The 25,318-nt window shown below is 42.5% G+C and overlaps 1 protein-coding gene across 1 annotated transcript in view; it reads right to left on the bottom strand.

Annotated features, from left to right (window-relative positions):
• GART (phosphoribosylglycinamide formyltransferase, phosphoribosylglycinamide synthetase, phosphoribosylaminoimidazole synthetase) overlaps positions 1-25,318 on the bottom strand; it is a 1,783,038-nt gene that overhangs the window by 574,297 nt on the left and 1,183,423 nt on the right. Inside the window, exon 13 of the mRNA XM_044072949.1 lies at positions 7,800-7,909. Coding sequence (XP_043928884.1) covers positions 7,800-7,909 — 110 coding nt within the window. The remainder of the gene's footprint in view (positions 1-7,799; positions 7,910-25,318) is intronic.

The following is a 25,318-nucleotide window of genomic DNA, read 5'->3' on the forward strand; positions in this document are numbered from 1 at the left end:
TATACATATTATACACAAACACACATATATATATATATATATATATATATATATATATATACACATACATACATATTACGCAATCACAAGGAGTAACTGTTTACATAAAATTATATCATAGACAAGACTCCATCTCTTTTTCTCTTTAATCAACCACCATCTTGCTTGCTGTCCCTCTATCCCCCATGAAAAAGTAATACTCTTTGTATAACTGTCCATGTTGCCCCAACCATTCTCACTTTCCTATTTACTTTTCAATTGTAAATGTAACAATATTTTCACAGTAGTTCTACTACTAACATATAGATTCATTATTGACCGCGCCCCCCTTTCCAATATTCCATAACTAAGCTGCTTATTTTCATTATTTTAATTGCTAGAAATCACGGGTAATATTTCCAGTATCTTTTGCAATGTTATATCAATCTTTGTTGCATCATCAACCGATGTCAATTTTTTGCTTTTTTTTTTTTTTTTTTTTATATAAAGAAACTTCTTTATTGAACTATCATTTATGACATGGACAGTCATACATTTACAGAAATAAAGCATATTGACATTTTCAGTCGCAAACATTACAGACCACATATAATCTATACAGTCATTGTCAATTGAACATTACATAGCTCATTCAATTCCTGCCTTTACTTAAGCCTCATTCCTCCTCCAAAACATTATTCTGCATGTAGTTCACACAATTCCCATTTTTTTCTATTTAACATGCTCCTACCTTTTCTAAATGACCCATTTACATTTTTATCTCTGTTACTATATTCACTACTAGTACAGTTGGTTTAAACTTTGATCTCCATTTTCTAACTACTGCTTTTTTCTGGCAGCTAGCAGAATTAAACCAGGCAAAGCATTACCATGCCCCAGCAATTCAGATTCTGTATCACGGCTCAAAAAGTAGTTTCCTAAGTTAAAGCAATTTGATCACCCAGTATTTCTGACAGTCTGCCATCTCATTATACTCACAAAAAATGTGTTCTCAATTTCCGTTTTCTTCCCCATCACACCTCTAACATTTGCAATCTACCAGAGGACAAATTCTTGAGTCTGCTTGGGGTTTAAAATATCTTTTAAACTTTGATGAATATATGGGAGCCATTAACCTGTGTCCATTTCTAATGAATGTCCAGCATTGCATATACATATGCAAACTATGAACACATTCCATTTCTAAATGTTTGCTTATGTAAGCTATTGTAAAGTTTTTTCCTCATGTATGTGCGCTTATCTATATTTTGTATTCCTTCTGATATCACGCATCTGTATTATGTACATTGAAAACTGGTGTTAAATGTGGGGCCTTCTGAACTCCACCAAAGTGAGTGATATTTTCATATAGAATTCATAATACAATTCTGTTCATTGGAACTGTCAATTATTTTAAGGAAAGAAGTTAAAAAGTACAGTTTTGTACCTACCATAAATGTAGATGTCCGAACTGGATAGCATCTGCAGTCATAACAACTGGGTTGTCCTGTCGTCAGGCAGCCCTTCAGTCGGCCGGATTCCAAAGTCCGGGTCCGGCTTCGGCTGATGTCGCACTCCACCCGACGTCATCTCTGTTGGTCTTCGGGTATAAAGGCATCAGCCGACGCCATTTTCTTCAGTGTTTCTTGCCCCAGATGCCAGAAGCCCTCTTGCAGGCTAAAATTTGGATGGATGCCAATGTTTCCAAATAGATAGAGGTAAACACAACAATAAGCATGTATGTACATATATACAAACAAATACACCATAAAAGACTCCCCCCAACAGCTAGCTATTAGGAGGGTAAACACCCTAGGAGTACCACAGAGGGGAAGGAGGGAGGGTAATCCTGACTGCAGATGCTATCCAGTTCGGACATCTACATTTATGGTAGGTACAAAACTGTACTATGTCCTTCATGGATGCATCTGCAGTCATAACAACTGGGTAGAATACCATAGCCAACTAGGGGAGGAGGATAAAAGTAGATTATGGTGTGTTTAGGATCCCTTGCAGTACAGCAGTGGCAAACCCTGCTCGGGATCTGGAATATAGAGGCAAATTATAATGCTTGGCAAATGTATGCACAGAGGTCCAAGTAGCCGCCTCAATAATGTCTTTGGTTGCCACTGCTCGTAAGAAGGCTGTGGTAGTGGCTGTTGCCCTTGTAGAATGAGGTCTTATGTTCTGTGGAATTGGTTTTCCATGGAAGGAGTAACAGAATCGTATGCAATTTCCTATCCATTTGGAGATTGTCTGTTTGGAAATAGCATTTCCTTCCCTTCCTGTTGCATAGGCTACAAAAAGTTGGTCAGTCTTTCTGCTATTTTTTGTTCTGTCCAAGTAGTAGCGCAGCTGTCTATGTACATCCAAGGTATGCAGTATTCTTTCCCCTCTGTTTTGTGGGTTGGGAAAGAAGGTAGGTAGGTGGATTGCCTGGTTTAAAGACACTCTGGATACCACCTTGGGCATAAATGTAGGATTAGTCCTCATGGACACTCTATCTTGGTGGAAGATTAGGAAGGGTTGCACTGCCATTAAGGCCTGTAGTTCTGAAACCCTCCTTGCTTAAGTAATTGCCAGTAGGAAAGCAGTTTTCCATGACAGGTGTTGTAGGTCTGCTGTTGCTGCTGGTTCAAAGGGTGATAGTGTCAATTTTTCTAGTACAAAATTTAAATCCCAAGCTGGTAATGGCGGTTTCCTTGGAGGTTTTACATTCTTGATTCCTCTGAGGAACTGCCTGAGCAAAGGGTGCGAAAAAACAGGTGGATCAAAGCTGTATTCTGCTGAAATAGCTGATGCATGTATCTTGATGGAGGAGTAGGACAGGCCTGAATGAAGAAGTTCGGCCAGATACTCCAGAATGTTAGGCATATCTATGTTTGACACATCTTTTCCTCTTTCCGTACTCCAAATGACAAACCTTTTCCATTTTCCAGCATAGTTCCTTCTTGTTGAAGGTCTGCGTGCTTCAAGAATAATGTCTTTTACTCTTTGGGAAAGTTCTGGATTATCTGCTGCTATGTGATGTTCCATGCAGTCAGTTGCAACGTTTTTAGGTTTGGATGTATGATGCTGTAGTTGTTCTGAGTTAACATCAAAGGCATCAGGGGTATTGTCCACATATTGTTCCGAGACATGCTCCTCAGTAGTGGGTACCAGTGTCGTCTTGGCCAGTTCGGAGCTATCAGGATTATCCTTGGACGTTCTTCCTTGATTTTTAGTAGTACCTTGTGTATCAAAGGAAGAGGTGGGAATGCATATGCTGTTAGGCCTTTCCAGTTGAAGGAGAGCGAATCCACCTTCCATGCTAGTGGGTGGAAGGTCCTTGTGCAGAATTTTTTGAGCTGGTGATTGAGAGGTGATGCGAATAGGTCTATCTGTGGCATTCCCCATTTCTTTGAGATGGTGTTGAAGATGTCCGGGTGCAGCTTCCATTCGTGGGCATCCGAAGTGGTTCTGCTTAATATGACTGCTAGAGTATTGTCTTTCCCGGTACAAATATTGCCTGTAACTGGATGTTGTAGCTGAGTGCCAGGGTCCACAGCTCCAAGGTCATTCTGCATAGGGGTATGAATGAGTGCCTCCCTGTTTGTTGATGTACCACATGACTGTGGTGTTGTCTGTCCTTATCATCAACTGGCCCTCTTTGAGAAATGGTTTGAACTTTTGGATTGCCAGTTTTACTGCCAGCATTTCTTTTAGGTTGATGTGCAGGTGAAGTTGATCCTGTGTCCACAATCCTTGCACGCATTTGTCCAGCATGTGGGCCCCCATCCTAGGTCTGAAGCGTCTGTTGTGATGGTCTGGCTTGCTTGACATCTGCAAAAGGGTAGGCCTGGGTTTGACTGGCATGCCTGAGCCCACCATAGGAACTCCTGTTTTAAGCATGGAATTAGTGGGATTTCTGTTTCTAGACTGTGTCTGTGTTGGGACCATAAATTCTTTAGGTACCACTGTAGTTTTCTCATATGTAGTCTGGCAAATGGAACCAAGATTATGCATGATGCCATGAAGCCCAAGGCCTGCAGTACTTTTCTTGCTGTTAACTTGTTCAGTTTTGTTAGTGCCAAGAAGTAAAGAGGAAGTTCTTTTGTTTTGCTGTAGTCAGGAATGCCATTGGTTTTACTGTGTCCAATCCAGCGCCCAAGAATGTCCTTGTTTGGGATGGTATCAGCCTTGACTTTTGTAAATTGACTGTGTATCCCAGTGCTTGTAGCAAGTAAATGACCCTTTGTAAATCTGTTGTCAGCTTGCTTTTGTTGTCCCCTTGTAGCAGGCAGTCGTCCAGGTATGGGTAAATTTGAATTCCCTGTAGTCTGCAATGGGCGATTACTGATGCCAGGCATTTCGTGAATACTCTGGGCGCAGTAGATAAGCCAAAGGGCAATGCTGAGAATTGATGGTGCTCTGATCCTGCAAGAAATCTGAGGTATCTTCTGCAGATTGGTCGAATGGGGACGTGCAGGTATGCCTCCTTGAGATCTAGAGTTACCAGCCAAGACTCCTTGCCCAGCATGGGAAGAAGTTGCTGTAGGGTCAGCATTTTGAATTTTGGGACAATGATGTATGTATTTAAGGTGGACAGGTCGAGAATTGGTCTCCAACTTTTTTCCTTTCTTGGAACTAGGAATAGTCTGGAATAGAACCCCTTACCTTGCTCTGCTGTTGGCACTCTTTCCACAGCTCTCATGTTTGCTAACTCCATTATCTGGCGTAGAGCCTCTGTTTTTTGATTTGGAGGTAGATTTGGCATTCCTCTTTTGACTGGTAAAGTGTGGAAGTGAAACCGATAACCTTGATCTATGGTTTGTAGAATCCACTTGTCTTTTGTTATGTAGTGCCAGTTGTTTGAAAATAAGGTTAACTTTCCGCCTAGAGGAGCTGCTATTTGTTCCCTGGTAGGCGGATTTAGTGTTAAGTCACTGTGGTTGTGCTGATGTAGTGGCAGTGGCTGTGTCTGTGGCTCTGTTGTTACCTTGCCACTGACGTCCTCTGTAGGCACCTCCTCTGGATTGGTTTCTGCCTCTGGAACGTCTATTCCTGCCCCTTTGAAATTTTGTGGAGTCAGGAAAGGACCAATTTTGGCAGGCCAGTTCCTGCTAAACCTTGGGGTTGAACCTGCAAGAAATCTTTAACAGTTTGAACAGATTTTGCTTTTTCTTCCATTTTCTTCATAACCTGCTGGGCAGGTGTACCAAACAAACTTGTCTTGTCCATAGGAGCATCTAGCAGCTTAGCTTTAACATGATCCGTAAAACTTGTTCCTTTAGCCATGCATGCCTTCTTATCACTGTGCCTGTCATGGCTGATCTAAATGAAGCCTCCAGTGCATCATAGCCACATTTTAAGGAATGGTTGCTAACCTGTTGTATGTTATTTACCATCTCTAATACATATTTCTTATCAAGAGATTCATCAGTGGTTAGTTTTTTAGTTAACTGATCAAGCATAAACTCTTGGTATTGTATCATGTGAAACTGACAGTTTAAAGCTCTAGCTGAGAGAGTAGCTGAAGTGTAGACCTTTTACCCCATCTGTCTAATGACCCTGCCTCCCTTTCCGAAGGAGGAGGGGTTTTTGCTATGGTCGGCTACTGCCTTGGGACCCTGGGATATAGTTTCTGGGTCTGCAAGTGGGGCCTTGTAAAGGTGGTGATGAGTATCTGGCACCCTGTAAAATCTGTCAGGTTTGGCAGGGGCTGGGGGTAAAGAATCTGGAGCGGAGCAAACATCATTGAAAGCATCATCCACCACAGAGAGAACAGGAGGTATAGCTAAGGGCCTGTGCTGTGGGAGGTGCAGAAAGGTCCTAAGTCTTTTCTGGAGTCTGAAAAATCCTGTTGCTGCCATTGGAACTGTTCTCGCATGGCATGCAAGGTTTCCCCAAAGGAGAATTCTTCTGGAGGGGAAGCAGCTGGAATGGATTCTTCAGCATCAGAATCTTCAAAATTGGAGAAGGGAGCCTCAGGCTGGTCAGTTATGTCTGATTCATCAGCAGATTCGTCAGAGGACACTGGCTCAGGGGGCTCTGCCCTAGGTCTCTTCTCTGGGGGCTGAGAGGCCCTGTCTGGGTGAGATTGAGATCCTCTAATTAAAGAAATTAAATCTTCTGCCAATGTAAGCATTTGAGAACTAGAAGAGGGCCTGGATGTGGGGGGTTTAACAGGCATTGTTTTAGTAGTCTTGGCTGCTTTAGCCCTGGCGAAGGCCTTAATGGACATGGCTGCTGGAGGCCTAGCAGCACCACGTGCTGGGGTAGAGACATCCAAAGGGATGGTGTCTGATAAGTCAACCACCGTAGTGGGTAAAATTTCTGAGGTCGATTCAAGAGTTGTAGCAGGGGCCTCAGTTGTAGGAATAGGTTCAGCTGTACTTAGATCAGTTTTCTCGGTTTCGGCCGAAACCGAGACACTCGCGGTTTGCTTAACCATGGTTTCAGCCGAAACCGCGGACCGCGAGTGTTGGTCTTTATCTTTGCGTTTTTTGGTAGATTGGGTAGTCGGAGGATCCGACGGCATAATGTACGCAAAATCAGAACCGAAAAACTGTTCTGCAAACTCAGACAGACGCCTAAGCGTTCGTCGGTTGAAAGAAGCACAGGCCGAACAGGCTGCTACGTCGTGGGCTGGGCCTAAACAAGGCAGACAGTAAGAGTGGAAATCTTTATGAGGTATTTGTTTCCCACAGGTTAAACAATTGTTAACTTTTTCTGACATCGGCTGAGGCAAGAAAGAGTCCCCAACGGGGTACTTAGCTTTAGAAGTCTTCGAAGTAGTATTCGGGAGAAGTAATCCCTGGATCCGACCGACCGGCACTTGCGAACAGCTTCTGCTTCGCCACGCGCAAGAAAGACTGAAGAAAATGGCGTCGGCTGATGCCTTTATACCCGAAGACCAACAGAGATGACGTCGGGTGGAGTGCGACATCAGCCGAAGCCGGACCCGGACTTTGGAATCCGGCCGACTGAAGGGCTGCCTGACGACAGGACAACCCAGTTGTTATGACTGCAGATGCATCCATGAAGGACATCTGTATAGGTCTGTATTAAGTGTGATCATAGTGAATGGACCAGAATGAGTTATGTATATTAAAGATATATATCCCTTCTTTACTCTGGAGTTAATATACTAATCTGTCGCGTATGGGAAGTTGGCAGCATCACTTTTACATACATAAGTTTTGAAGAATCTGTATTTTACATATTATAATGCAGTTATGATCATGACACCTCAGCAGGTCAACTACTTGTATAACACACTTGCTCAATCCATCAATATTAACTATTTATAAATACATAAAGCTAATTTCGATCTCCAATTAAAGTGGGGCTTCTATATTACCGCTTACAAGTTGCTCTCAAAGAATTAGGTAACACTGCTCATGGGTTCTCTTACCAATTACTATTTTGGGGTACTAAATTTACTTCTAAACACTTATTTTACTAAGTTTGGTACGTACCCAGTTGTCTGTGTCATTGCTGAAAATGATCCCTGGATGAACACAGCTAGCTGGTTACCAAATAAATCACTCCTCTCCTTCAAGAATCTCTTGTATCTCAAGTTGGTACAATATTATGTCTTTTGATGAGTGGACAGAAATTATCCTTGCACATCCCATTTCTCATATTTTCTGCTTTCCAATTCTAAGACAAGTGCCTAATAAAGTACTTAATTTCTAACAAGAAATATATAAAATGTATGCTGCCTTCTGTATCCTTTTTTACACAGTGTACGGAAAATTCAAACACTTTTGTAGATCAAAACATTAAATACAATAAAATAAAGTTAAAAAAACACATGCTGCAATGCTTTCACATACCTTTACTTTAGTGCCAACCCCATCAGTTCCAGAGACCAAAATTGGATCGCTATAACCAGCTGCCTTCAAATCAAACAGACCAGCAAATCCTCCAAGCTCTGCACTGCAACCTATAGATTTAAATGGAGAAGGGGAGAGGGGGGGGGGGGGGCAGAGGAAAAAAAATTCAGTTAAAAGCAAGCAACTCAGCTGTATGCCAGATGAGTAAATGTTGTACTGATTTGCAGTTAAATCAAGATATCCCAAAGTTAACAATGCACACTCAATGACAGCACTCTAGCTTCAAGAATATTGCCATAATCCTAAACAAAGTACTAATAACGTAAAGCCTAGCAGGAATAACAAGAAAGGGAAAGTCTGACAAAGTGGGAGTGTGCTGCCACCAGACAGTGTGCCATGGATATTAGAATACATGCAAAATCCCTATGATGGTATCGGTGGTTACAGTTTCACTTCCATATGAAGTAGCTCATACCAGTTTGTGTGTGTGTTGGGGACTGGAATCTTAGTTACACTTCCAATACACATCCTAAGTTCCCTTCAGTTAACTTCTTGAAACCGAAGAAAAAACTTACCTTCAGCAATTTGCTTCAAGAAAAGAACTGTCTCCAGTGTTGTGGTTTCAAAAAGCTGGAAAATACTGTCAACAGTCCACCTCGCCAGTCCCATTATAAAACATGACAAAGACATAACAGATAATGGGCACTATTAACTGGACTCGTCATTAATAGAAGCATTCATCCAGTCAGAGCACTAAGAGAGATATTTTAATCTTCTGTTAACAGCCCATCCATTATAGCAACAGGGGTGGGTAGGTCTAGCCCAATAAAAATCAACTTCATAAGATCCAGCTAAGTTCTACTTCTGATTTTAGCATCTGAAAACTAACATTTTATATACTACCTTATATTTAAAGTGCTCTTGTTCAAAACCAAAGGTCTAAATTCCTACAATAGTCCTATAGATGGCCCTAGAAACTAGGTCTGCTATGCTCTGAGAGACTAATAAATCAATAAGCTGGTTGATTATCAAATGCAGGGGGAAGACGTGTATTATCTAGTTATATCTGGCTTTTTGATTAGAGTATGGGAACAAAGCATACGAGAAAATGACAGGCATTCTACAAAATCAGAGAATTACATCCACAGAATAATCTATCTCGACCAAAAATAAGGTGAAGTACTTATTGATTTGAGAAAAAAACATTTCAGTAAAACTGCACCAACACAGCTCGACAGTCACCGATGACAATAACCATCAATATGGTCCTCATTTTGGAATGTTAATGAAAGGGTTTAGAATGGATAGCACCAAACCTATTCAGTTTAGATACATCCAGACAAACCGTGGCATGAAGCTGCGCCTCGGAAAAAAGTTGTGAAGGGAGCACAGAGAAAAAATATTGTGGTGATATGGAAAAATACTGTGGTGATATGGAAAAATACTGTGGTGATATGGAAAAAACAGCTTTCTGTATACCTGCACCCAGGGAAACGTTACCTTTTTGAGTCACTGAATGCGTTCATCCACTCTTATTCCAGTGTGGTACTGTTTTCTTCAACTCCCTCACCTTCAAGACAATCACTCAGTGCCAGCAACATGTCACATCATTCTCTACAATGGAAGACTCTACAGCCTGCCACCACGCTTCCAAAGAGTGTGCACTTCTTTCAAATTGAGGAAACACAAATGGATACCACACATCTACATGCTGACAAGTAAAATACACTACATACTTGATTTGCTGACTGGAAATTTAACAGCAGTATGTGAATGGACAGGATTCTCGAAGCATTGGGGAATGACGAGAAGGTTATATGGGGCCCACCTCCCATACAGCAACTGATTATGGTAAAAATGTCTTCTGGATTTCATTTACGAGACTTTTCTTAGGTGAACTATTCAGCTGAATCCAAAGCAGTAAACCACCAAGATGGAATTAGTCTGAGGACAACCAAAAGGCTAAAGCCCAAACAACACGAAGTACACAGTCACAACCCCCCCGACTCCTTGAGTTATGGTCAAGAACTAATGCTTGGGAAAGGTGTACACCTAGGAACAAACAGCTGTGGCAAGGATGTCTGCAACACCGAATTTCTTTCTAAACTCTAAAGTTGCACTGCTCTCACAGAAAAGAAATGCAGAACATGTGTGCACACATACATAAACACACAATTTACTTCTGTTGATGTGTAAATTAAATATAACCACCCTTAGAAAAAATATGATTTTTAACTGCGTCCCTCATATTCCAGTGAAAATACTGCTCATAAGGCAAACAAAGCCAGACTTCCACCTACAAAATTCCAATCCTGGTTTCCACCAGTCATGCTGTATCCATCTGTTACACAAATATTGCATCACATTCCAAATTAAAACTTTTCTGATGTACCTCTTGATCCCTCAAATTAACATTTATCATATCAAAACAATCTGATATCATTAACCTACCACCTTATCATTTGTGATGCTTCAGTTCCTACCCTCCTCATATACACCGAGGCCAGCAAAACAGGCAAACTTTACAAGTTATATTGCCAAAGCAATACATGCTGTACACCCCCTCCCAAGTTCCCATAAAATGCTTTTATCGTTAAACACTTTTATTAATTGGCAGTACAGGTTGTATGAGGAGATTAGCAGGGAAAGAAAAGTAGCAAGTGTCGAAATCCTTGCTTGAAATTCCCTACAACCCATAACTTTACCTGGATTACATTTGAATCATTCATAATACATTGTCACTTATACATCTTACAACATTGGCCAGCCTTACAAGTCTCCTTCCATGTTCCTTTTACTCTTCAGTTTAAGCTTAACTCTTTCCGCTAGCGTTCATCAGCTCAAGAGAAAGAGCCCTAGGTAACTCATTTAACACAGTTAACTTCTTTTTCTAGTCTACAAACAAGACAAGCACCATAAAAATATTTTCATTAGACTGTTATTCACCAAAGAAAGAAAACAAACCTTCCATGCTAGTCAGCAGCCTAAGGACTCACTTTAATACATAGGGGTCCATAGGTGTTTACTAAAGACCACAAGCGCTTTTTTAAGCATAGTCATTCATCCCAAATCTCTGACAACACAGGGACAGGGCCTTAAGGCAATATGCACTGGACATGTTACTTATGCCCTGTCTTTTTTTTTTTTTTTTGTGAAGAACTTTTGTGGAGATTCCAGTTGTTGGATATGCCTGGTTAGGTACAATCTAGAATACAAAAACTCCCAATGTCACTACTCAGTCCACTAAATTGCTGAATTAGTAAACTTCATCCATTCATTCTTATGCCTACACACTTTAAATCCTTACCAGTCAAATTAATCCATACATGTTGTCCCTTTATGTGACATCCCCTCTCTGGGCCAGTAATCAAGGAGCCTGAACCCTCACCACTGACATTGGAGAGGGATGTTCACTTGGAACAAAAATAGATGCACAGTATTTCCAGATGTAGCTGTCTGCATCAAGCACAATTTCCCTTTAGAGCACACAGGGAACACACACTGTCTGGGGTCTGGACCCCCCCCCCCAGGGCCCCAGTGAGACTCTTCACTGGCACAGCTGTAGAGTTGAGTCCTTAGCTGAGTGTCCAAGCCACGTCCTCCAGCACCCTCTGCATGAAAGCAGTGCTTCGTGTCCCTGCTCCAAGCAGCTGACACACTTTAGGATTTGATTTGCATACACACAGATATATATATATACATACATAAATACACCTGGGAAAGGCTTGCACATACTTACCATCTATGCCCCCGTCTGCCGAGGCTACAAAGGTAGTTACTGCCAGACACTCCACAGCCCACTACTCCAAGGGTCTTACAAGGGTACCCAATTATACTGAGTGAAATTAATATTAATACAAATGGTAGTGTTTGACCAATGCTGTAAGGCTTTCAGGAGGGGCCAGAGTGTCACCAAATAGATACAAGTACTCTCAAAGGTTAAAATATTCTCTAAAGGACCAGCCATAATGAAAAGTTTAAATATATTTAATAAGAGAACACAAAGATGCTAAATATCTGTTTACAATAAGTATCAGTTTCAATCACAGGAAATATTAAAATAACACAGATACAGAGAAACAGTACTTAACTAATATCACTATATTTTTCTGACTGATCTAAATTCCTATTCCCTGGTCACTTACTAAAGCAAGGCAAAATGGAGTGAGGGGTCCTTCTATGTCAGATTTCAAAAACAAAGTGCCTGAGACTTCTCTCATCTAGTATTAAAACATCATTTCAGTCTGGATTACAGAACATCACATACAGCGGGTCATCTGACTTCTGGTTCCCCATACTACCCCCACTACTAGTAACTGCCAGGATTTAGCATGTGTGTCAATAACACACACACAGGGCTTTAACATCTGTTGTAACTTCTGGAAGTCTTGAACACTTCTAACTCTTTCTAGAGGAGTTAATCAACCATTCTCTGGCACAGACACTTCGTATCTGGAAGAAGTCATAACTAAGATACAATTGTATAGCCTAAATTAAGTAATTTAATTTCTTCCTTGTTTTCAAAGTTAACCTCTTCGCTTCCAGTATGCTATTTACAACAGTACAGTCTGATATAAATGTAAATGTCTCTTCTGTCCAGTAGGACAGTGGATTTTTTTTTTTTTTTTTTTAAAAACACAAGCAACTTTACAAATACATTTTTCAGCAGAAACATTTGTACAAGTCAGTTTGATATACAAATGATTTACAATTCTTTACAAAATTCCAGATAGCTGTGCTGGCATACATTACACATCCACTGCCCTACTTCTGACATAGCTGGCAAACCTTGCATAGTCACAGAAGGGGTAGTCTCTGGGATAGATACCAGTCTCTGGGATAGATACCAGTCTCTCTAGCAAGACCTATTTATATATCACAGGCAAGGTTTAAGTCTTTAGAAGGGGTAATTTTGGTTTGTTATGCAGATATGCAGGAGGTCCACCAGGGTGGAGTCTGACTATGCCTTGTATGCCAGGGACAGAACTCCCCTTAACAGTCTGGAGGAAAAAGAATACAGGGATCGGACCTTGAGGCGGTCTCTGCATAGGACATGTTACTTGTACCCTGCATGTTTTTTTTTTTTTAGCGAGGAACGTTTGTGGAGATTACAGTTGTTGGATATGCCTGGTTAGGTACAATCTAGAATACAAAAACTCCCAATCTCACTACTCAGTCCACTAAATCACTGAATTAGTCAACTTCATCGAATTTCATGCCTATATGCTAAACCCTTATCAGTCAAATTAATCCAAAGCTGCTATCACTGTGTATTTAATTCCATGCTGCTATTTATGCAAATCACATCCAGCTTTAATTTTTACCTTAATATTCTACCCCCTTACAGGCAGCATTTACCTTCCTAAGTTATGCAAATGAACACCACTAATACAGTGGCGTTACCACTAGCAAGCATTAATTTCAATATGAATAGAAAGAGCTCCATTTTGTATTTTAGCTACCCCTTACTTTTATAATTCTTATGAAGACACTGTTGAATATTTTAACTCTGTCATTCCTAATATTCAGAAAAAAACAGCAGAGTGTCATCTGAATATTTAAATGTTTATTACAAGTTCATACTATGTGCTCAAGCTGTAGCGTATTTCAATATACATGGTTAAAAACAAATTTTATGGAACCATTTGTGACCATGTCAAATGAAAAAATACCTTATTTGGACTGAACCATGAAAAACAGCACTTAAGGGAAAAGGGAAAATTGCCTGTTTAAAATTACACACATTTTGTAATCCACACCATCTGGGACGTACAGTGGATATAAAAAGTGTACACACCCCTGTTGAAATGTCAGGTTTTTGCACTATAAAATATGAGACCATGATAAATAATTTCAAAACTTTTCCCACCTTTAATGTGGGAAATTCAATTGAAAAACAAACAAATCAGTTAGGAGAAAAATATAAAAAAATAAAAAGCTTACAATAAGCTGGTTGCATAAGTGTACACACCCTTAAACTAATACTTTGTTCAAGCTCCTTTTTATCTAATTACAGCATTCAGTCTTCTTGGGTATACACCTATCAATTAAAGAGACTGATTAACCTCAAATAAAGTTCAGCTGTCCTAGTAGGATTTTGTTGACATTTACTCAGCTGATGCTACAGCAAAAGCCATGGTTGGCAGAGAGCGTACAAAACATCAAAGGGATTTCATTGTTGAAAGGTATCAGTCAGAAGGGTTCAAAAAAAATTTCCACAGCATTGGATATACCATAGAATGCAGTGAAGACAGACATCAAAAAGTGGGGTAAAATATGGGACAACGGTGACAATGCAAAGAAATGGACGTCGCTCCAAAATTGATGAAAAGACGAGACGAAAACGGGTCAGGGAGGCTGCCAAGAGACCAACAGCAACAATGAAGGAGCTGCAGGAATTTCTGGCAAGTACTGCTTGTGTACTACATGTGACAACAATCTCCCGTATTCTCCATATGCCTGGGCTATTGGGTAGGGTTGCAAGATGGAAGCCTTTTCTTGCACAGAAAAACATCCAGGCTCAGCTAAAATTTGCAAAACAATACATCAAGTCTCTCAAAAGCATGTGGGAAAATGTGTTATGGTCTGAGACAAAGGGTGAACTTTTTGGCCACAATTCCAAAAGGTACGATTGACGCAAAAACACTGCATCACCAAAAGAAAACCATCCCCACGATGTAGTGTGCTGGAGGGCAGTATCATGCTTTAGGGTTGCTTTTCTTCATCTGGAACTGGTGGAGGGAATCATGAACAGTTCCAAATACCAGTCACTTTTGGCCCAAAACCTTCAGGTGTCTGCTAGAAAGCTGAAAATGAAGAGGAATTTCACCTTTCAACACGACAATGACCCCAAGCATACATCCAAATCAACAAAAGAATGGCTTCACCAGAAGAAAATTAAAGTTTTGGAATGGCCCAGGCAGAGCCCAGACCTAAATACAATAAAAAATCTGTGGGGTGACCTGAAGAGGGCTGTGCACAAGAGATGCCCTCGCAATCTGACAGATTTGGAGTGCTTTTGGAAGGAAGAATCGGCAAATATTGCCAAATCAAGATGTGCCATGCTGACAGACTCAAGACCGAATGCTGTAAATTAATCAAATGACGCTTTAACAATGTTAAAGGGTGTGCACACTTATGCAACCAGGTTATGTTTTTATTTATTTATTTTTTCTTAACATTTTTACCCCTAACAAATTGTTTTTCAATTGAATTGTACAGGTTATAGGTCACATTAAATGTGGGAAAAGTTTTGAAATGACTTGCTGTGGTGTCATTTTTTATATCACAAAAACCTGGCATTTTAACAGGGGTGTGTACACTTTATATCCACTATATCTGTCAAATGTCCAACAAATCAGAGCTTATAAATTTATATCCTTCTCAACCTATCCTGGGAAGAAAAGTTTACCTTTATAGAGCATACACAGACTACCCTTGTTTGCCCCATTTTAGAAGTTACCAAATGTCTCTGTTCATTTTGTAGCCTTAGTAGACAAGTTCCCAGCCCTATTCCCTTCACATTACCAATTCATTTCACACTGCTCCAACAGTACCTGGTATCACAGAAGCAATTAAATCATCTCCATCGAACTAGACTTTTCCTCCCACTCATCCTCCACTTCCCCAGATGCATCAATACTTATTTTAATCGTCTTAAACCTCACCCCTTCTCCTAAACATTATTCTGCATGCATTGCTCTGAAAAACTTCATTTATTTCAGTGAAATTAGAAAAGAGAAGGAGCAAAACATACCACCTGCATTCCTTTTAGCAGCCGACATCACTTCCTCAGTCTTTCTTGCCATAACAGTCAGGAGCCCCAAGAAAACAAGGCTTAAACCAAAAACAAAGTAACTTTGGTAAAGTAAATAAGATTCAGCCTATACTTCAGGAAATAAGAGCAGGAGAGGACCAAAAAAAAAAGGGAGAACGAGGGAGGGAAACCAGGACTGCAACAGTGAATACACTCGAACATCTACATTTATGGTAAGTGTACACAACTGTACTATATTCGTGTTTCACTGTTGCAGTCCTAACCAATGGGTTGACTACCAAAGCCCAGAGAAAAGGGGGGAGGTACCAACAGAATCAAGGATTGGAGAGAATACCCTGCAGAACAGCAGTGGCAAACCCTGCCCTGGCTCTAAAAAACAAAGGCAAATTATAAAGCTTTGTGAAAGTGTGAACAGACCACCATGTGGCAGTCTCCAAAATGTCTTTAGTAGGGAAACCCCTTAAAAAGGCTGCAGAAGTGGAAGCTGCTCTTGTGGAGTGGGTCCTAACCCCTTGAGGTGGAACCTTGCCATGAAAGGAATAACAAAGTAATACAATGTGCAATCCATTTACAAATGGTTTGCTTAGAGATAGCTTTGCCCTGAGCCCCAGAGGCAAAAAGTACAGTTTTGTACCTACCATAAATGTAGATGTTCGAGTGCTAATACAGCTGCAGTCATAACAGATGGGTTCTCCTGCCGTCAGGCGGGTCCTCGGTCGACCGAATTCCAAAGTCTAGGTCCGGCGTCGGTCGTCGTCGCTTCTTCCCTGACGTCAGTGCGACAGGGGTATAAAGGAACCAGCCAACGCCATTTTCTTCAGTTTTTCTTGCCCCAGATGTCAGGTGCCCCCAGAAGGAAGGCAATACATAAATTTGTGTAATAAAGCAATGCAATATAATCAAAATGCAGTAGTTGCAAGCAAATACACCATAAATGAATACCCCAATCAGGTTGTATGAGGAGGTGTTAGCCAATAGGCCTGTCCCAAGAGGGGAAGGAGGGAGGGAAACCTGGACTGCAGCTGTATTAGCACTCGAACATCTACATTTATGGTAGGTACAAAACTGTACTATGTTCATCATGCATACAGCTGCAGTCATAACAGATGGGTAGAATCCCAAAGCTAAGAAAGGGGTGGTAGGCACTAGGTGGAACTAGGAGGAGCCAGGATGCCTGCAAGACTGCAGTGGCAAAGCCTGCTCTAGTTTTGGAGTATAATGGAAGGTGGTAGTGCTTGGAGAAGGTATGCACAGAACTCCAAGTGGCTGCTTCCAAAATATCTTTGGTAGGAACTCCTCTGAGGAAAGCTGCAGAGGTAGCTGTGGCCCTTGTGGAGTGAGATCTGATGCCTGTAGGTACAGTTTTGCCATGAAAGGAATAGCAAAAGCGTATGCAGTGGGCTATCCATTTTGAGATTGTTTGGAAATTGGCTTTCCTTGAGCTCCTATAGCATAGGACACAAAGAGCTGTTCTGATTTTCTGAAAGGCTTTGTTCTGTCCAAATAATAACGCAGTTGTCTGTGGATGTCCAAGGAATGTAGTAATCTCTCCCCTTTGTTTTGAGGATTAGGATAAAAGATAGGTAAGTGTATGGCCTGATTCAAAGCTACCCTGGATACCACTTTTGGCATAAAGGACGGATTGGTTCGTAAGGAAACTCTGTCCTGATGGAAGATGATAAAAGGCTGCACAGCCATGAGAGCTTGCAGTTCTGAAACTCTACGAGCTGAAGTAATAGCCAGAAGGAAAGCTGTTTTCCAGGACAAATATTGCAAATCTGATGAGGCAGCTGGCTCAAAGGGAGGCAAGGTCAGTTTTTCCAGAATGAAATTGAGATCCCAAGCAGGTATTGGTGGTTTCCTTGGGGGTTTTAGATTCTTAGCCCCTCTGAGGAACTGTATTAAGAGAGGGTGAGAGAATAAGGGTGGATCAGTGTTGTATTCTGCAGAAATGGCTGAGGCATGGATTTTGATGGAGGAGAATGAAAGTCCACTGCTTAGCAGCTCAGCTAGATACTGTAGTATTTGAGGTAAATTCAGTTTTCCAGGATCCTGGCCCTTTTTCTCATTCCAGACACAAAACCGTTTCCATTTTTCGGAGTAAGCTTTTCTAGTTTACGGCCTTCTGGCCTTCAAAATGACATCCTGCACCTCCTTGGAGAGTAGGGTCTGCTGTGATGCTAAGGAATCTTCCATGCGGCTAGATTGAGTGTTTTTAGCTGGCTGTGAAGAGTTTTGAAGCTGTGCTGAGTCAGGAGAAGAGGCATTAGAGGCAGGGTCCATAGTGGGGAATGCGTCAGGCTCCTCAGGAGTGGGTACCAGTGTTGTCTTGGCCAGTCTGGAGCAATGAGAATCATCTTTGGTCTGTCTGCTCTGGTTTTCAATAGAACTTTGGGCAGCAGGGGAAGAGGTGGGAAGGCATAAACTGTCATTGATGTCCAACTGAAAGAGAGAGCGTCCACTCTCCAGGCCTTTGGATGGAAAATCCTTGAGCAGAATTTTGTCAATTGGTGATTTTTGTGGGAGGCAAAGAGATCTATGTCTGGCCTTCCCCATGCTTGGATTACCTCTGTAAAAACTTTTGGATGCAACTTCCATTCGTGTGGATCTGTCATATTTCTGCTTAGGTTGTCTGCCAGCTGTTTTCCTTGCCTGGCAAGTACTGTGCTTGTAGTTCGATTTGTAAGTCCATGGCCATGTTCCAAAGTGACATGGCCAGTCTGCATAGGGGGTATGAATGTGTTCCTCCCTGTTTATGTACCACATAACTGTGGTGTTGTCCGTTCTTATCAATAGTTGACCTGGTTGCAGAAGGTCTTTGAAAGCTATAATAGCATTTATTACTGCTAGCATTTCCTTTTGATTGATGTGAAGGTGCTTTTCTTTTTGGGACCATTTGCTCTGAATGCACCGATCTGTCATATGCGCCCCCCAGGCGTAGTCCGAGGCGTCTGTTGTGATGACTTGATTTGCTTGAGGCTTGCTGAATGGAAGACCTGTGTTTGTTTGGCATGCTTGAGCCCACCACAGAAATTCCTTTTGAAGACATGGAATTAGTGGTATTATTGTTTCCAAACTGTGGCTGTGTTGAGACCATAGGTTTTTCAGGTACCATTGAAGTTTCCTCATATGCAGCTTTGCACATGGGATTAGTAAGATGCAAGATGCCATGAATCCCAGAGCCTGCAGGATTTTCCTTGCAGTCAGCCTGGTGCAATTTGCTAGTGCTCTGAAGTATTGAGTTAGTTGCCCCTGCTTCTCTGGCATGAGGTAGGCCATCTGGGTGTTTGTGTCCAAGTTGGCACCCAGGAAAATTATTTTCCGAGAGGGTATTAGTCTTGATTTCTTTTTGTTGACTGTGTATCCCAGAGAGTTCAACAACATTATTACATAAGCCAGATGTTTCAGAAGAATGTGCTTGCTGTCCGCTTGGATCAGGCAGTCGTCCAAATAGGGGTATATTTGTATCCCTTGAAGTCTGCAGTAGGCAATTACTGATGCCAGGCATTTCGTGAATACTCTGGGCGCAGTAGATAAGCCAAAGGGCAATGCAGAGAATTGATAATGGGTTTAACCTGCAAGAAATCTGAGGTATCTTCTGCAATTTTGTCCGATTGGGACATGCAGGTATGCCTCCTTGAGGTCCAATGTTACCAGCCAAGACTCCTTGCCCAGCATGGGAAGAAGCTGCTGTAGAGTGAGCATCTTGAATTTTGGTACGAGTAGAAATGTGTTTAGGATGGATAGGCCCAAAATAGGTCTCCAATCTTTTTCCTTCCTTGGTACCAGGAATAGTCTGGAATAAAAACCTTGACCTTGTTCGTGCATAGGTACCTCTTGAATAGCTTTCATGTCTATGAGATCTGTAATTTGCCTTTGTGCCTCTGCCCTTTGATTGTGTGGCAGGTTTGGCATGCCTCTCATTTTTGGAAGGGTGTGAAAATGGAATCTGTAGCCTCTGTTTATAATGTCCAGGATCCATTTGTCTTTTGTGACAATATGCCAATTTTTTGAAAATAATGCCAGTTTTCCTCCTAAGGGTGCTGCCATTTGAGTCTTGCTTGGCATGCAAAGGGGAAAGTCATTGGGCTTGCTTTCTGAATGGTTGCGAGTTATCCTCACCACCTCTTTGTGTAGGAGCTTGCCATTGTCTGCCTCTAAACGATCCTTGGGATTGTCCTCTGCCCCTCGGGTGCCTGCATCTACCTTTTTGGGGTCTGTCCGTGGCTGGAACGTACCAAGTTTTGGAAGGCCAATTTCTACTGAAACGTGGGGGTTGTACCTGTAGAAAATCTTTCACAGTTTGCATTGATTTACCCTTTTCCTCCATTTTCCTTAATACCTCCTCAGCATTAGCACCAAATAATACATCCTTTTGTAGAGGGGCATCTAGTAATTTTGCTTTGACATGATCTGGCAAGGTTTGTTCCTTGAGCCAGGCATGTCTACGTATGACTGATCCTGTAACAGCAGCTCTAAATGAGGCCTCTAGAGCATCAAAACCACATTGTAAGGTATGCTTACCCACTTGTTCTTCACTATGCATCAAATCCTGCAACTCCTTCAAGTCTGGTTGTTCAGGTTGTGACATTTTACTTTTCAATTGTGATAACAAAAACTGTTGGTATTTTAGCATATGGAACTGACAAGTTTAAGGCCCTCATGGTTAAGGTAGCCGAGGTATACACCTTTTTCCCCCCACCTTTCTAAGGATCTGGAATCTCTCTCGGAAGGTAATGGATTTTTAGCAGTGGAGGCCTTAATTCCCTTAGGGCCCTGTGAGATGGTTTCTGGGTCAGCAGCATGGCTTTTGTATAGAAATTGGTGCGAGTCAGGAACCCTGTAGTACCTGTCAGGCTTGACTGGGGCTGGAGGTAGAGAATCCGGGTTAAGGCAGGCCTCCGAGTAAACATCATCTAGGATGTCCAAGACAGGAGGTATAGCCAGAGGCCTGTGCTGAGGTAGCAAGAGAAATTCCCTAAGCCTTTTCTTGGAATCTGAATAATCTTGGCCTTCCCAGTGGAAGTGTTCCCTTAAGGTATGCAAAGTTTCCCCAAATGAGTAATCCTCTGGGGGGGATACAGAAGGAATGGACTCCTCTGCATCAGAGTCTTCAAAAGGGAAGTAAGAATGTTCCTGATCATCAGAGTGCTCTGAAATAATGGAGCCCTGATCAGAGGAGGGGGATTCTTCCTCCACTCTGGGCCTTTTGTCCGGTGGGGGTTGAGAACCCCTGATAAGAGTAATTAAATCCTCAGCCATTTTAAGCATCTGCTTTTTAGGCATGGGACCTGGAGATGGGCCCTGTGTAGCTGGTCTCTTAGAATGCATGGCTGCTTTAGACTTAGTGAAAGCCTCGATGGAAAAAGAAGAGGAAGGTCTGAAGACACCTTGAGAGGAGGTAGACCTGTCCACATTTCGAGATTCAACGCCAAGAGTGGCTCCGGTATCTGTAGTCGGGGTGTGGGCCGAGGAGCCTGCGACCTCGGGCACAGGAGACACCACCAATGAAGTGTCGTCGGTAGTCAGGGGCTGCGCAGGCACCTCATTGAGAACCGGACCACGTGTAGTCGGCTTTGGCGTGGAGTTGGTAGAGGCCGCGGACCTCGTGTGTCGGTCCTTATCTTTGAGTTTTTTAGACAAAACTGGAGTCTGAGTATCCAACGACATAATATAGTTAAATGTTTTGCCAAAATAATGCTGGGCGAACTCGGCCCGACGCTTAATGGTGCGTTTGTTGAATGTAGCACAAAAGCGACAGACCGAGACGTCGTGGTCTGGACCTAAACACGGAATACAGAGGGAATGGAAATCCTTATGCGGTATTTGCTTCCCACATGAAATACAATTATTAACTTTGTCTGACATCGGTCTGAGGCAAGAAAAGTTTCCCCAACGAGGTACTTAGCTTTCAAGAAGACTTCGGTTTCAAAATTTTCTTAATTTCAGGAGCTGGCCGACCGGCACTTGCGAACTGCTTCTGCTTCGGGCACCACGCGGCAAGAAAGACTGAAGAAAATGGCGTCGGCTGGTTCCTTTATACCCCTGTCGCACTGACGTCAGGGAAGAAGCGACGACAACCGACGCCGGACCTAGACTTCGGAATTCGGCCGACCGAGGACCCGCCTGATGGCAGGAGAACCCATCTGTTATGACTGCAGCTGTATGCACGATGAACATCTGATCAATAGCTGTGGAGATTTCTGAAGGTCTTTAGTCCTGTCCAGGTAAAACCTGAGCTGTGTACATCGAGAGAATGCAGGATTCTTTCACCTCTGTTTCAAGGATTAGGAAAGAAAGTAGGAAGGTGTATAGACTGATTAAGAGTCAGGCTAGAAACCACCTTAGGCATAAAAGAGGGATTGGTTCTCAGAGACACGATCTGCATGGAAGATAAGAAAAGGCTCCACAGCCATTAAAGCTTGCAGCTCTGAAAAGTACAGTTTTGTACCTACCATAAATGTAGATGTTAGAGTGTTCACCCTGCTGCAGTCATCACACTTGGGTTATCCTGCTGTCAGGCGGTCCCGCAGTCGGCCCGAATTCCAAAGTCTTGGTCTGGCATCGGTTACTGTCACTTCTTCCCTGACGTCAGTGTGCCAGGGGTATATAGGAGGCATCAGATGCCATTTTCTTCAGTTTTTCTTGCCCCAGATGTCAGGTGCCCCCAATAGGTAGGCAATATATTTATTGCTATATAAAAATGTACATATAAAAATAAAACAATACCTTCAGGCACAAGCAAATACACCACAGAGGTTGTATAGGATAAGCTAGTTCAGAGGGGATGGAGGGAGGGTAACCTGGACTGCAGCAGGGTGAACACGAACATCTACATTTATGGTAGGTACAAAACTGTACTATGTTCATCGTGTTACCCTGCTGCAGTCATCACACTTGGGTTGAATCCCAAAGCTAAGGATGGGTGGTGGAGTTAGACAGGGTTAGAAGAAGCTAGTAAGCCCTGCAAAACTGCAGTGGCAAAACCAGCTCTAGTCGTAGACTATAGAGGTAAATGATAGTGTTTGGTGAAGGTGTGCACTGAACTCCAAGTTGCAGCTTCCAGAATATCCTTGTTTGGCCGCCCCCTGAGAAAAGCTGCTGATGTAGCTGTAGCCCTGGTGGAGTGGGACCTAATGTTCGCAGGTACCGGTTTCCCATGATGCGTGTAGCAGAAACGTATGCAATGTCCTAGCCATTTTGAAATGGTCTGTTTTGAGATGGCTTTTCCTTGTGATCCTGTAGCATAGGCTACAAAGAGCTGGTCAGATTTTCTGAAAGCCTTAGTTTTATCCAAGTAGTAACGTAATTGCCTGTGAATGTCCAAAGAGTGCAGGAGTCTTTCTCCTTTGTTCTGGGGTTTTGGGAAAAAGGTGGGCAAATGAATGGTTTGGTTTAGGGCCACACTGGATACCACCTTTGGCAGAAAGGAAGGATTAGTTCGTAGAGACTCGGTCTTGATGAAAAATAAGGAAAGGCTCCACTGCCATTAGTGCCTGTAGCTCTGAGACTCTTCTAGCTGAAGTTATTGCTAGTAGCAGGGCAGTCTTCCACGAAAGAAATTTTAAATCAGCAGAAAAAGCTGGTTCAAAGGGCGGCAGTGTAAGCTTTTCCAGAACAAAGTTGAGATCCCAAGTAGGTGTTTGTGCTCTCCTGGGCGGTCTTATGTTCTTAGCCCCTCTGAGGTACTGTCGTAGGATTGGATGTGAAAATAAAGGAGGATCCATGTTGTAATGAGCTGAAATTGCTGAGGCATGGATCTTAATAGATGAAAAGGAAAGTCCTTTGTGCAACATCTCAGTTAAATATGGTAGAATCTGAGGAATGTTTGGATCAAGGGGATTTTGGCCTTTAGTTCCAGGCGCAAAATCTTTTCCATTTGTCTGACTAGGCTTTCCTAGTGCTGGGCCTCCTGAATGACATCCATAACAGCTTTGGATAGAGGTGTTGGCTGGTTGTTTAAGTAATTTGCCATGCAGCCAGGTTTAAAGTCTTGAGCTGGATGTGTAGAATCTGATTGTCTCGCTGGGTGAGCAGGTGAGGAATTTGTGGTAAAATCCATGGTGGGCCGTGTGCCATGTTTCTTAGAATTGGATACCAGTGCTGGCGTGGCCAGTCTGGTGCAATGAGTATCATTTGTGGCCTCTCTAATCCGGCTTTCAGCAGTACCTTTGCTAGAAGAGGCAGTGGAGGAAAGGCATACACTGTTAATGCTTTCCAACTGAATGAGTGGACATCCACTTTCCAAGCTTGTGGGTGGACTGTCCTTGTGCAAAATTTTTGAAGTTGGTAGTTTTGGGGGTTGGCAAACAGATCTATGTCTGGGCATCCCCGTTTTTGAGTTATCATTGCAAATACTTGCGGTTCTAGTTTCCACTCGTGGGGATCCATGATGTTTCTGCTTAGGTCGTCTGCCAATGTGTTTTTCTTTCCTGGCAGGAATTGTGCTTGTAGTTGAACTTGGTAAGACAGTGCTGTGTGCCACAAGGTCATTGCTTGCCTGCAGAGAGGGTAGGAATGTGTGCCCTCTTGCTTGTTTATGTACCACATTACTGTGGTATTGTCAGTCTTTATTATTAGTTGTCCTGGGTGTAAGCGGTCCTTTAAAGCTGTTAGGGCATTCTGTACTGCTAGCATTTCTTTTTGATTGCTATGCAGATGCCTTTGATCTGTAGTTCATTTGCCCTGAATGCACTGTCCTGCCCTGTGTGCTCCCCAGGCATAGTCCGATGCATCTGTTGTCAGTTTGCCTGGCTGTGGGTAAGGTGAAAGGCTGACCCTTGTTGAGGTGACATGCCTGTGCCCACCATAGAAACTCCTGTTGTAGGCAGGGAATGAGTGGTATCATTGTTTCCAAGCTGTGGCTGTGCCGAGTCCATACGCTTTTCAGGTACCATTGTAATTTCCTCAGATGCAGTTTTGCAAATGGTATTAGTAGTATGCAAGATGCCATGAATCCCAAGGCCTGCAGAATTTTTCTTGCAGGGAGTTGGGTCTTTGCTGCCATTATTTTGAAGTATTGAGTCAGCTGTTATTGCTTGCCTGGCGTGAGATAAGCCATCTGGGCCGTTGTATTCAAGCTGGCACCCAGGAATATTATGGTTTGTGAGGGGACTAGTTTTGATTTCTTTTCATTTACTGTGTATCCTAAGCAACTTAGAAGGTGTTTGACAAATGCCAGATGCTTTAAAAGAATGTCCTTGCTTTCTGCATGAATAAGGCAGTCGTCCAGGTATGGGTGTATTTGAATTCCTCTTTGTCTGCAGTATACAATTACTGGTACCAGGCATTTTGTGAAGACCCTGGGCGCAGTAGATAAGCCAAAGGGCAGTGCAGAGAACTGATAATGGGCTGAACCTGCAATGAAGCGGAGGTATCTTCTGCAATTTTGTCTGATAGGGACATGCAGGTATGCCTCCTTGAGGTCCAACGTTACTAGCCAAGCATTCTTGCCCAGCATGGGAAGAAGCTGCTGTAGTGTTAGCATCTTGAATTTTGGTACTTGCAGATAGGTGTTCAGAGTTGAAAGATCCAGAATGGGTCTCCATGCTTTGTCCTTTCTTGGGACTAGAAAGTCTTGAGTAAAATCCTTGTCCTTGCTCCTGTGTAGGTACCTGTTGAATGGCTCTCATGGCCATGAGAGCTGTAATTTGTTTCTGTGCCTCTGCCCATTGATTTGATGGCAGGTTTGGCATTCCTTTTATCCTTGGCAAGGTATGAAAGTGGAATCTGTATCCTTGTG

The sequence above is a fragment of the Protopterus annectens genome, chromosome 5.part1, assembly GCF_019279795.1.
Source record: "Protopterus annectens isolate FY-2018-M chromosome 5.part1, PAN1.0, whole genome shotgun sequence".
Lineage (NCBI taxonomy): Eukaryota > Metazoa > Chordata > Ceratodontiformes > Protopteridae > Protopterus > Protopterus annectens.